This window comes from Phaseolus vulgaris, chromosome 2 (assembly GCF_051622355.1).
Source record: "Phaseolus vulgaris cultivar YP4 chromosome 2, ASM5162235v1, whole genome shotgun sequence".
Classification (NCBI taxonomy): domain Eukaryota; kingdom Viridiplantae; phylum Streptophyta; class Magnoliopsida; order Fabales; family Fabaceae; genus Phaseolus; species Phaseolus vulgaris.
The window spans coordinates 2,990,297-3,000,907 of NC_143499.1; the positions used below are offsets into that span (position 1 = coordinate 2,990,297).

General features: G+C 34.3%; 2 protein-coding genes across 2 annotated transcripts; one reads left to right on the top strand and one right to left on the bottom strand.

The window, feature by feature from the left end:
* Positions 1-489: 489 nt before the first annotated feature.
* Positions 490-5,098, top strand: LOC137810189 (NEDD8-conjugating enzyme Ubc12). The gene is made up of 6 exons (XM_068611340.1): positions 490-678; positions 1,448-1,560; positions 3,981-4,089; positions 4,301-4,379; positions 4,510-4,626; positions 4,709-5,098. The coding sequence occupies exons 2-6, from the start codon at positions 1,452-1,454 to the stop codon at positions 4,844-4,846; spliced, it is 552 nt and encodes a 183-aa protein (XP_068467441.1). The 5' UTR covers positions 490-678; positions 1,448-1,451; the 3' UTR covers positions 4,847-5,098.
* Positions 5,099-5,512: 414 nt separating this feature from the next.
* Positions 5,513-9,862, bottom strand: LOC137810188 (Major facilitator superfamily protein). Its single transcript, XM_068611338.1, has 4 exons — positions 9,414-9,862; positions 7,123-7,746; positions 6,744-6,919; positions 5,513-6,551 (listed from the first exon to the last, which is right to left on the bottom strand). The coding sequence occupies exons 1-4, from the start codon at positions 9,503-9,505 to the stop codon at positions 5,953-5,955; spliced, it is 1,491 nt and encodes a 496-aa protein (XP_068467439.1). The 5' UTR covers positions 9,506-9,862; the 3' UTR covers positions 5,513-5,952.
* Positions 9,863-10,611: the final 749 nt, after the last annotated feature.

The window sequence follows — 10,611 nt, forward strand, 5'->3', positions numbered from 1 at the left end:
TAAAGAATTATATATATATATATATATATATATATATAAATATATGATTTTAGTAATGAATATAGTTGACTTAGTCGTAGACCTTTCTCATGTAGTCTCACTTATTTTCAATGATAGTTGAAGCCAAACACTTCTTTTATGGTCCCATAATTTTCTTCCCTGAACTGAACTGCATGCTCTTCTCTTATAATATCATCATTTGTCTTAGTTTAATGATTTTGATGTAATCTCTGAAGAGTGATTATCTCATTAATAAGCCTTAAACTAAATAAAAAAAAGGTTAGACATACCTTGCTAATTATTTTAAGTAGATGTTTATCACAACTTATGCCATTTGTACACCAGCAATCAATAAAGATGTGATAAAGGCATTTTTTACTCAATTTTTTTAATAAAAATATACAGAATGAAACTCAACATCTCACAAAAAAAAATTAAACCCATGATAATAAAATGAATAAAATAATGATAAATTTCAGCGTGTAGAAAAAGCAACGTACTGTGCAAAAAAAAAAAAAAGGAAAATGCGATATGCATCGGTTGATATAATGATTATGAAGGCTTTTTGGGGCGAATGGGAAAATAGTTAAGAAGGTTAGTACTCAGATTTTGCAGAGCTGCAAAAACCCCGAAACTCTGTGTATCTTCTGTTCGAGTTCGCGCTTTCTTTTCAACCAGGTTCTTTCTTTCTCACAAATCTGATTCCTTCTTTTACCTATCTTCTTCTTCTTTTGACTATTATTGTATTTTCTCCATTTTCTTATTCTCTTTATCTCTGATTTTCCGATCCCTTTGCCTTAGGGTTTTTTGCTCGCTTTCTTTTCAATTGCTTCACGCAATTCTCGATTTAGCCACACTTTGATTGATACTGTGTTGGATTCTGTATTTTTCAGAATATTTTTTTTTGTAAGAATTCTTGAGCGTGATTGTTTTATTTTCTCCTCGTTAATTTACTAGATCCCAGTGTTCTGTGATGGACCAGTATATTTTCGTTTTCAGCGTAACCTTTTGATCATCTATCATTAGTTTGTATGAAAATAAAGAACTGTAAATGAGTAGCTCAATATGCTTCTTTGCCTTGGATTTATTATCGTAGAAGTATGATCGTGTTTCCTACTTTAAAATCCACGCCGTTTAGATGTTATTCTTCGTAGAGAAGGGTGAGGTTGAGTGCATAAAGTAGCTGGATCAACTATTAAGCTTGTGAATGTCTTACTGCTGTCCAAGGGGAAGGTTGTTAGGGAAGCTTGTGAATATACTTGTTTTGTCATTTTAATGTAAATGGTTGGGCTTAAGGCTAATAGTTTAGAATGGGTAAGCTGGTATACTTCCCTGGCCTTCAATGGATTTCTGAGGCGTAGAAATAAGTTGATCTTGTTCCTCTTGGATAATTTCATAGACTGTGATAAAATGTGATCTAATGCTGGATCTGACATCCTTCTTGTAGGACTATGATTAAACTTTTTAAAGTAAAGGAAAAGCAGAGAGAACTTGCAGAAAATGCAGGTGGTGGACCACCCGTTAAGAAGCAAAGTGCTGGCGAGTTGCGTCTTCACAAAGGTTTTCTTCTTTTTATTAATTGGAGTGGCTCTTGCATGCTTTACTTTACCCAATTTGTGTGGCATTCCAAAATTTCAAATCAATGAAAATGTAGAGTGCAAGAGGAAAATGAAAGGTCTAATGATGGTAATACGTTATACTTTGATCATACTTTGATCGGACATCAGATACTGTGGGCTATAAAATCTTAATGCAAAAACTGCCTGTGTAACTTGATGTTGAATGAGGCAGGAATTTTGCTGGGGCCTAGTCTTGAGGCACAGGCGGGGGAGAAGAATGAAGTCATATGAACGGATTCATTATAACAAATATAAGAAAGCTTTATTTTTTCAGTTACTGGGGATTCTGAGTTGACATAGGTTGAAAATTAAAAGCATAATCTACAGAAATATTGTCTAGAGTTACATATTTATTTCTGATCTAACAAACTGAAATAAAATGTTGAAAGGGCAAATTGCTTCATATTAAATATCATACAACTCGATGCATGCTGTGAAGTCCTGATTTGTTTTGCAAGATGATTTTTGTGCTATTCTCATTTTGATTCTGGTAGAATCTAGACTCTTGCCTATCACTTTTAGCCAACTATAATTTACATTCTTTTCTTCGACAAAAATTATAATATAAAAAGGGCATATTATAGTGCATGTAGATTAAACTTGTTTTACTCCTTTTGGGAATGAGGCCCTTGAAAAGAAATATGGTATAGAAGAGAGGAGTATAAAATTTTGCGTTTTGTGAAAATATACTGTAAGATCTCTCTACCTAGTTGTAGGGGGACATGAAGGTTTTGACATCGACGGATTATAATTTTTGAAATAATTCATTTCAGTATATAGACAAATAAAACGGAAAAAACCCTGATATCAAAATAATCTTTATCAAATTCGTGCTACAATATCGTTTTTAAAGTAAATTAACCAATGCTTTGAAAAGTAGTCATAGAGCCAATCACAAAACCAGTTCAAGGTTAATAGTCTAACCATGCTGGAACCTGTAGTAATTGAATACTGTTTTTACAAATTTTAGTAAAAGATATTATAGAATGTGAAAAAAATAATATTAATTTCAGAACACAATTTTATGTATTTTTAAAATAATGTTTGTGCTAAATTAAACCAATACTAATATTTTTAAGTATTAAAATCAATATGTTAAAATAAATATAATCTAATAGTTATTGTAATAACTATGTAATATTATATCATTAAAATGTATAAACTAAACCAACTATGTAATATTATATCATTAAAATATAAACTTAACCAATACGCATATACTTGAACATATTATATAACTGTTAATGCTTAATACTTTAAAAAGAACTTTTCTAATGGGTAATATGAATCAATATGTTGTTTCATATTATGTTCAGACACAATTTTTATTGATTTTGTTATTCCATCAGACCAATTTGTTGTTTCATATTAGGTTTAATTCCATCCCTTGATTGTATGATATTGTCAAATTGCCTGAAAATTTGTAAGATTGTTTTAACATGCAAAGTGTTAATGTGAGATAGCTGGCATCGGTATGATGTTGTCAAAGTGTGACTGTACCTTGTGTGAAGGTGCTTTAATGAGGCATCTTGTTTAAAATATTTACTCCAATTAACTTTGAGTTCTACATTGGTGTGTCATGGTGAAAACACTTCTCATTAAAACAGATGGCTGTTCCCAAACTCTACAGATGGTGACGATTGTCAACTGCATGGCATTTTATAAATCAGTTTTAAACATACAAAACTAATAAGCGGTTTATGACTGATTCTGCTAGTTTCATGCCTGTTTAATTTTAGAGCAGTTTTTGTAGTTATTTTAGGGACCAGTGAATGGTTTACAGATGAACTGGTTGGTTGGTTGGTTATAATAACTATGAAATTAACCTATTTTTTTTCATGGGACTGAGCGTGTTTAATTACAGTTTTGTGTGTGGGAACTGTTGACTGGTTTAGGGTTGAACAAATTGAATTGGTTGGTCTGGTGGCTTTTAATAGCTATGAAATTAACCTATTTTGTTGTGGGACTGGCTGAGAAGGTGGTGGCTAATTAGTTTTTTCCTCCTGTTCTAGAGTGTTCAAGTCTTCAACTGTATATTTGATTGAGGAATATTTTTCTCTTGAAGTTTGTTATTCAGCCTCCATAGTTTCCATGACTATGAAATTGGTTTCTTTTCTCTATCGGATAAACCAAAAAACTCATCTGAACATCTGAAGCATGATATTTAATATTTACATACTCTTCTTCAATGGGCCGCCATCCTGCAAAGATTTACGATTTGTTAAAATGTTTCTCTAGTACCTTAAATGCTTTAGTTGCTGCTCTGGGACGTTTCTTGTATCAACTATTCCTGAGCCTGTAGTTTTTGCCATTTATTTTGTTATAAAAGTTGTCATAACAGTTTTGTATTACATCTTTCAGACATAAGTGAGCTGAATCTACCACAATCTTGTACCATACATTTCCCCAATGGAAAAGATGACCTGATGAACTTCGAAGTTTCAATTCGACCCGATGACGGATATTACTTGTATGGAAATTCATACAATTTTCAACTCTGCGTTCAAACTTTAATTGATTCTAGTTGAAGGAATTCAAACCCCTGTGATTTGTTCATCTTATTTTTTTAAAAATTATAAGTAAAATTTTCAATCTGGTAAGATCTTTACCTGTGCCTGCAAGATGAAAAAGCTTTTAAGAAAAAGCTCACTAATCTTCACTATCTTTGTTTGTTGTTACAGAGGTGGCACATTTTTGTTTTCCTTTCAAGTCTCTCCCATCTATCCACATGAAGCGCCAAAGGTTAAGTGCAAGACAAAGGTAGGATGGACTTTATTTTTTTTATACTCTAATTCGCTCATTGTAAAAGTCGGTGTTACAGATTTAATTTTAGTTTTGGTTTCCGTTTCAGCATCATAAATTTATTTGTAGCATTGTCTCGAATTTGCAGGTCTATCATCCAAATATTGACTTGGAAGGAAATGTTTGTCTCAACATCTTACGAGAAGATTGGAAACCTGTCCTTAATATAAACACTGTCATCTATGGCTTGTATCATCTCTTCACGGTATGACTGCAGGTTTTTCAGCCTTTTGATTTTTTCCTCTTTTGAATTTTGACAATAATCTATTCTTTCATCTGGTGTGCAGGAACCAAATTACGAGGATCCACTGAATCACGATGCCGCTGCTGTGTTGAGAGAGAACCCAAGGTTGTTTGAATCTAACGTGAGGAGGGCAATGTCTGGAGGGTATGTGGGGCAAACCTTTTTTCCTCGTTGTATGTAGACCTTTGTTCAATGCCTTCAAGTTCCTGTTCAAATGTCATCAAATGCTTGAAGGCCCTTGGTTTGTAAAATCAAAAAATTGGATTTTACTTTGTCAGTGCTGTTATTTTTCTTGGTGGAGCAACTGGCTGAGTTCCTAAGATCACCAAGCGCGTTTAAAACCAAACAAGTAGAATATTATTGTAACCTGTGATTTAGTTGAATTTTGACGTATTATTCTAAAGGGGACCAAGAGAAAATGAGTTCAGCTGTCTATGTTAGTATTTTGTTTCCCATGCATTATTTTTGCTGTTTTACGTCTTCCAAAAAGCATTTTATGATTATTTCCAGCTTCTTTTCCTCTCGTTGTCAACTCTCAAACTTACCCCACTCAAGCCATTCTGTCTTTTACCTCCAAGAATCCAATAAACAGAAACAAATTCTAATTGACGGCCTATTTCTGGCAACACCCAGACATGTAAAGACTAGTTTATTTGACTACCCAGTAGCTTCTTTTTATGGTTTTCGATAGATGTCTACGCACTCAGTGGAGTTCAAAGTATTCGATGTTCTTTTAACTTTGGGTATTCAATTCTTCTTAACCAAATACAGTTAGCGTAAAGCTGAGTATGATGAAATTTCTTCTCGAGGTTGTGTTTTTTTTAGTGATCAATTGGAAAAACTTGAATTCATTCAAAAAGTGCTTCATTATCATTGAGATTCTTCCGTGTAGTTGAACCAAACATACAAATTTACTGTGTATTTTACAGTGAACCATGGAAGGAAAACAATCTGAACACATAAATGTATGAGCCTATTTCATTATCCTAATTTCCTGAAGTTTCTGACCATTCAGCTAGATATACCTTGTCAAGAATAAGCAATGGCTAAGTCAGAACGTCGATCCTCAGTAAGAAGCCTCGCCATGACGGCATCACGAGTGTAATCTGGATTCTAAAAATCAAAATGAAATCATTGCTCGAAATTGGTCTCAATGGTTTCGTGTGTACTGCGGATGATTCAACGTTTTTTAGGAGATTTAAATTCCAATTAAATAGGGACCCAGTTCACAAGCAGAGAGTGAGAGGGCTCCTTTAACATGATCTACCATTCTTAAACAAGTGAGTCTCACATCATCTCCTCCTCTTTCAAAGCAAGCATTTTAGCATTTTCACGGTCCTGCTTAAATATGTAATATAGAGGGGTGTAGCATAAACAACACAAACCAAATGGAACAACCATCATGGAAAGAAGGCCCTTTGACAAGGCAAGAGCCTCCGGTGAAGATCCTTTGATGGGATCAACGGACTTTGAGTTATAGCCAAACATTTTCTCAGAAAGAATCCCAACCAGCGGAGCCGCTATAGAAGAAAACGAGCCTTCAAAAGCTCGATCAAATGCATAAATCATAGTACGGTGCTTGACAGGGACTACCTCAGCAAACATAGGAGCATTTGCAGCCGCACCGTTCCAGCTGATAGTTAGACCCATTATAAAAAGGGTCACAGAAAAGGCAAGAAAACTACTCACTGACTGAGGGATCACCTTAAGAAGAATCCATGAAAATGGAATGCCCATAAAGGCACTGAACTGTGCGCACATGGTACGAGCAGAATGAGGGTAGACTTGTGATAATTGATCAGCTATTGATCCACCTATGAAAGACCCCATGGCACATCCAATAGCAAAAAGACTAAGGAGGGTTGCTGAAGTATTGTTATCAAAACCTGCACAAAATCAATTGATCATGTCATAAGTAGGACAGATTATAATCGTCAAACCTCATAAAAAATAACGGTTAGACTTTTTGAGAAGGCGATAAATGACTTTATATGCAGTACAACTTTTAGAAAAATACGAGTTTTTCAAATTGACATGTTGCATTATTATTATGTGAGCAAAATTTCCTTCATGCTCACCAATTAGTTCGAACCACATTGTGAAGAACACCATTGCAGTCCACGGCAGTGACCCAATAATGCCCTGTAAGACAATTATTTGAAATGTTTTCACTTTTATCACAGCTTTCGTGGCTGCCCAAGAGTCCGTCCAGATTGATGCTGTACTACCATTGCCTTTATAGATAGAGTCATCCCTGCTAAAAGCACGCAGATGATATTAATAATTACAAAATGAAAAGATACAACGCATTCAGTTATTTGTCAGTTATTATTCATGGGGATGAAAACAATAAAACCGATAGCTTGGAGGCACAGACTTCCGTCAAGAGTTCGATAAGCACTAAAAGTGGTGCTAAATGATGACACACGAGAGATGTAAGTAGTAAAATGCCATTACCTGTCTGAACTCTCACTAGTCTCTCGAGTGGTAGGAAGTCTTTTTCTTGGGTCAACAACGTATAGTAAAACAAGGATTCCAATTAATGCACTCAAGGTTGCCATCAGAATGAATGCACATCGCCATCCTTGTATGCCCCAAAACTGTTTTCCAGCCATGACAGTAGCCAGAACACCACCTCCTATGCCTCCCAAGTTACCAATGAGACTCATCAATCCAAACCCAGTTCCTCTCACTCCATCCCTGTAGCTATCAGCAATGAAAGACTGGAGTGCTGGAATCACAATTGCCAAACCAAAGCCATTTATTGCTCTCCAGAATGCAACCTGCAGAAAGTTGTGGCAAACCCCCACAGCAGCTGTAGATAACGCCCAGCACAAAGTGCCCATAGCAAGAATTGTTGGCCGATCATAGCTGATAACAAGTATACCAGCCAGAGGTGATGACAGTCCCTGAACAAAGTTTCTTATGAATGTGAGGTAACCCAAGTCAGATGGCCCGGCATTAAATGCTTCACTAACTTCTTTATAGACAGATGGAAGAAGGTTTTCATCCGCGCGCTCCATTACAGCAGCAAGGTTGATAAGAATGAGGGAGAGAGACACACCAAAGATCTGTCTTGTTCTACGAAAAAAAATATATATAAATGAAGAATAATCCTTAAGTAAGCCATAGCCGCAAATCAGGTGCAGAAAGGGAAGTAAATCAGAAAAGGGCAGGAGTAACACATAATTGCGTGAATGAGGTGCTGTAGGCTTCTAGGGTCTCATTTTCTTAATGTCACACATTTAAAAGTTTCTTGATGAAACTAAATGCATACATATAATAAGCCCTTTACGAATTATGCATTCAATTCTAAAATCTAACTTATTATGTGGTACACTGTGTCTTATTAGAGCAGAGTGCTACGAATAATGATGAATGTCATTGCCAAAGCTTCCTTGAGCACCTCATAAGAGATCTATCTGCTATTTTAGAACTAGTGTTACTGACTGTTCTAAGTTGCAACAGGTTTTCAAAGCCTTGAATGGAGGAACCCTATGCCTTTGTTAAGAGCAAAATACCATTACATTGCTGCTTCTACCTTTCAGTCTAATTTTATTAAAGCTGTGTTTCAGGTCAAAGAAACCTGTCAAGGAATATTGATAAAGATTGAATGTCGCAGATTTATAAGAAATTCCACTTCAAACAAAGCTTATTTTGCAACAAATTCTGTGTCTATAACTATGTTAAGTGTAGCAGGATAAAAACAAATCCCCAAGGTCTAACTACAAAATAAATACTCAGTGTAAGCGCCTCAAAACTAGGCTTCACTATAACTGATCCCCCGAATACGAAAGATCTAAAAGTCGGTTCTTCCTAACTAAGTTTGTATGTCTACTTCAATTTCCTGCCTTGGAGTTTCTGTCATATTTATTTCATGACGCTGTATAAACAGGGTGAAAATATAATTAGATTCAAAACTCCCTTAGGAAATTCGCATGTCTACTGAAAATAGGATATGCACTGTAATCCATGAAGACTTTAAGTTCTAGTCATATATTACAGAAGTATCAATTTGAGTTAAAAACATAAACTGTTCACTAAATTTCAGAAACTCAAAAGTGAAACAGTCAAATTTATAGAGGATGCACGCAGTTAATCCAAATCATGGAAGATTCGTAATTGAAAAAAAAGAACGGAGTTCTGAAGTACATAAAATAGATACAAAATCATCAACATTTCATTGTCCTGAAGAAGAACCTAGCTTAGAAAATCCCCATACGTTAGCTAGAAATTACAGCAATACAATATGTTTGGTCCTAGTTGTGAGTAACTATCATCAACTATCGCCATAAACCTAAACAATCTCATCTTATTATGTGCAGCAGAAACCATAGGCCACAAATGATCCCTAAATTCTACTGTCTCTGATAAGTTTAAGTCTTATTAGATATATGAATTTGAATTAAGCAAACATATTTATTACTTTCAAACTAAATTCGCTTATTTTATTTTGACAAGTGGAACGAGTCTTGTGGACATAAACATACTTCAATTCAATACTTGTCCGAATCAAATAGAAGTTGAAAGCTAAAGATTATGCAGATTTCAAGGAACAATAAATTAGAGATTGCTCCAATAGGAATATCCTCAAACCACATATTCATTGCATTTACAATATTTCCCCTATTCTTTGTTTCCTTCATTACATGAACAGCTCATCGATTTTTTTTCAAACATCAGAGGAGAACACAGTTAACTGATACAGTCTTATCGATTGGAGAGAGAAGAAAAGTTAAAATACTCACTTCATGGTTTGAGAACGAGAATGTGTGAGACTGAGAATTGGAGATTTGGTTGGAAGAACAGGGTTTTGCCTTGGAGTTGGACTCAGTCCCATTACAAGTGAAAACCAAAGAAAGCGGAAATCAGACAAAGGCCTCCGAAGCTGCGTCCATGGCGGATCTGACGTATTAAACTATCAACAGATTTAAGGGAAGAAAAAGTGAATGAAAATTCCGAGCACGTGCTCTTTGTTTTACGATATTAGTATATTTTTATATCCTAAACAAACAAACGAAACGCCAACACAAAATCAATCTCTCCATGTACGATGTTGCATCTGTCCTTACTCTAACCCATAAATATATTTGGAAGAAACTAGGTAAAATGATAGACTCTCAAATCATAGCCATTATCATCTCCTTCATCGTTTCTTCCTCATGCAACACGCTACTTCCAGGTCAATTACGCACCTATTTCTTTAGTCACTGCTATTAATTTTTTTTATTGTTAACTTTTTTTAACCAGTTCTTATTTTAAAAAGTAATTTTATGTATTATTTTGAAATTTAAATTAATAAGATCTTTGTAGCATGACATGGACATTAGTAGGACACGAAGATACGTTAAATTTATAAAATATAAAATATGGGAACACGAATTTATATATTATATAATTATGAATTATATAAATTGATAGTAAATATTTATATGCACTAGTATGTTTCAAGTTATTTTTTGGGACAGAAAAATGTTTTTCATGAATGGTTCACGAGAATTTGTTTCTTATTTTTATAATCATAATAACAATTTATACAATAGAGTTTGAATTTTTAGAAAATTAATGCATTCTTTTAAAAAATTGTGTTATAACCGTACTAGAATTGTCCAAAATTTAGCAAATACTTTTTAAATTGAATTTCACGGATAAGTGTCCTACAGATGTCATACGAGTGTTAATATCTAATATATCAAACACCGATACGTTATTTAAGAGCCGTGTTCGAGCTTAATAAGTCTATATATATGAACTTGTAAAGAAAAATTATTTCTGGTTATACACAATAAATTAAATATATATTCGGGTGGAAGTGGATTCAATTTCATTTTCTCATATTGGGCCACGAGTAAACGTGTTAGGTCGGAGTCTAATTTATTTATAGTTTGAAAATCTTTTTAGTTTTATTATTCAAGCCTCATTGAAGATTTTTTTTTAAGGATATTA

Excerpts from the sequence above, each read along its gene's own strand:
- LOC137810189 (XM_068611340.1), top strand. The coding sequence starts at position 1,452 with ATGATTAAACTTTTTAAAGTAAAGGAAAAGCAGAGAGAACTTGCAGAA. Across the intron at positions 4,090-4,300 it reads CCCGATGACGGATATTACTT|AGGTGGCACATTTTTGTTTT; the intron begins GTATGGAAATTC and ends TTGTTGTTACAG. Across the intron at positions 4,627-4,708 it reads GCTTGTATCATCTCTTCACG|GAACCAAATTACGAGGATCC; the intron begins GTATGACTGCAG and ends TCTGGTGTGCAG.
- LOC137810188 (XM_068611338.1), bottom strand. The coding sequence starts at position 9,505 with ATGGGACTGAGTCCAACTCCAAGGCAAAACCCTGTTCTTCCAACCAAA. Across the intron at positions 7,747-9,413 it reads TCTCGTTCTCAAACCATGAA|AACAAGACAGATCTTTGGTG; the intron begins GTGAGTATTTTA and ends TTTTTTTCGTAG. Across the intron at positions 6,552-6,743 it reads AATGTGGTTCGAACTAATTG|GTTTTGATAACAATACTTCA; the intron begins GTGAGCATGAAG and ends GATTTTGTGCAG.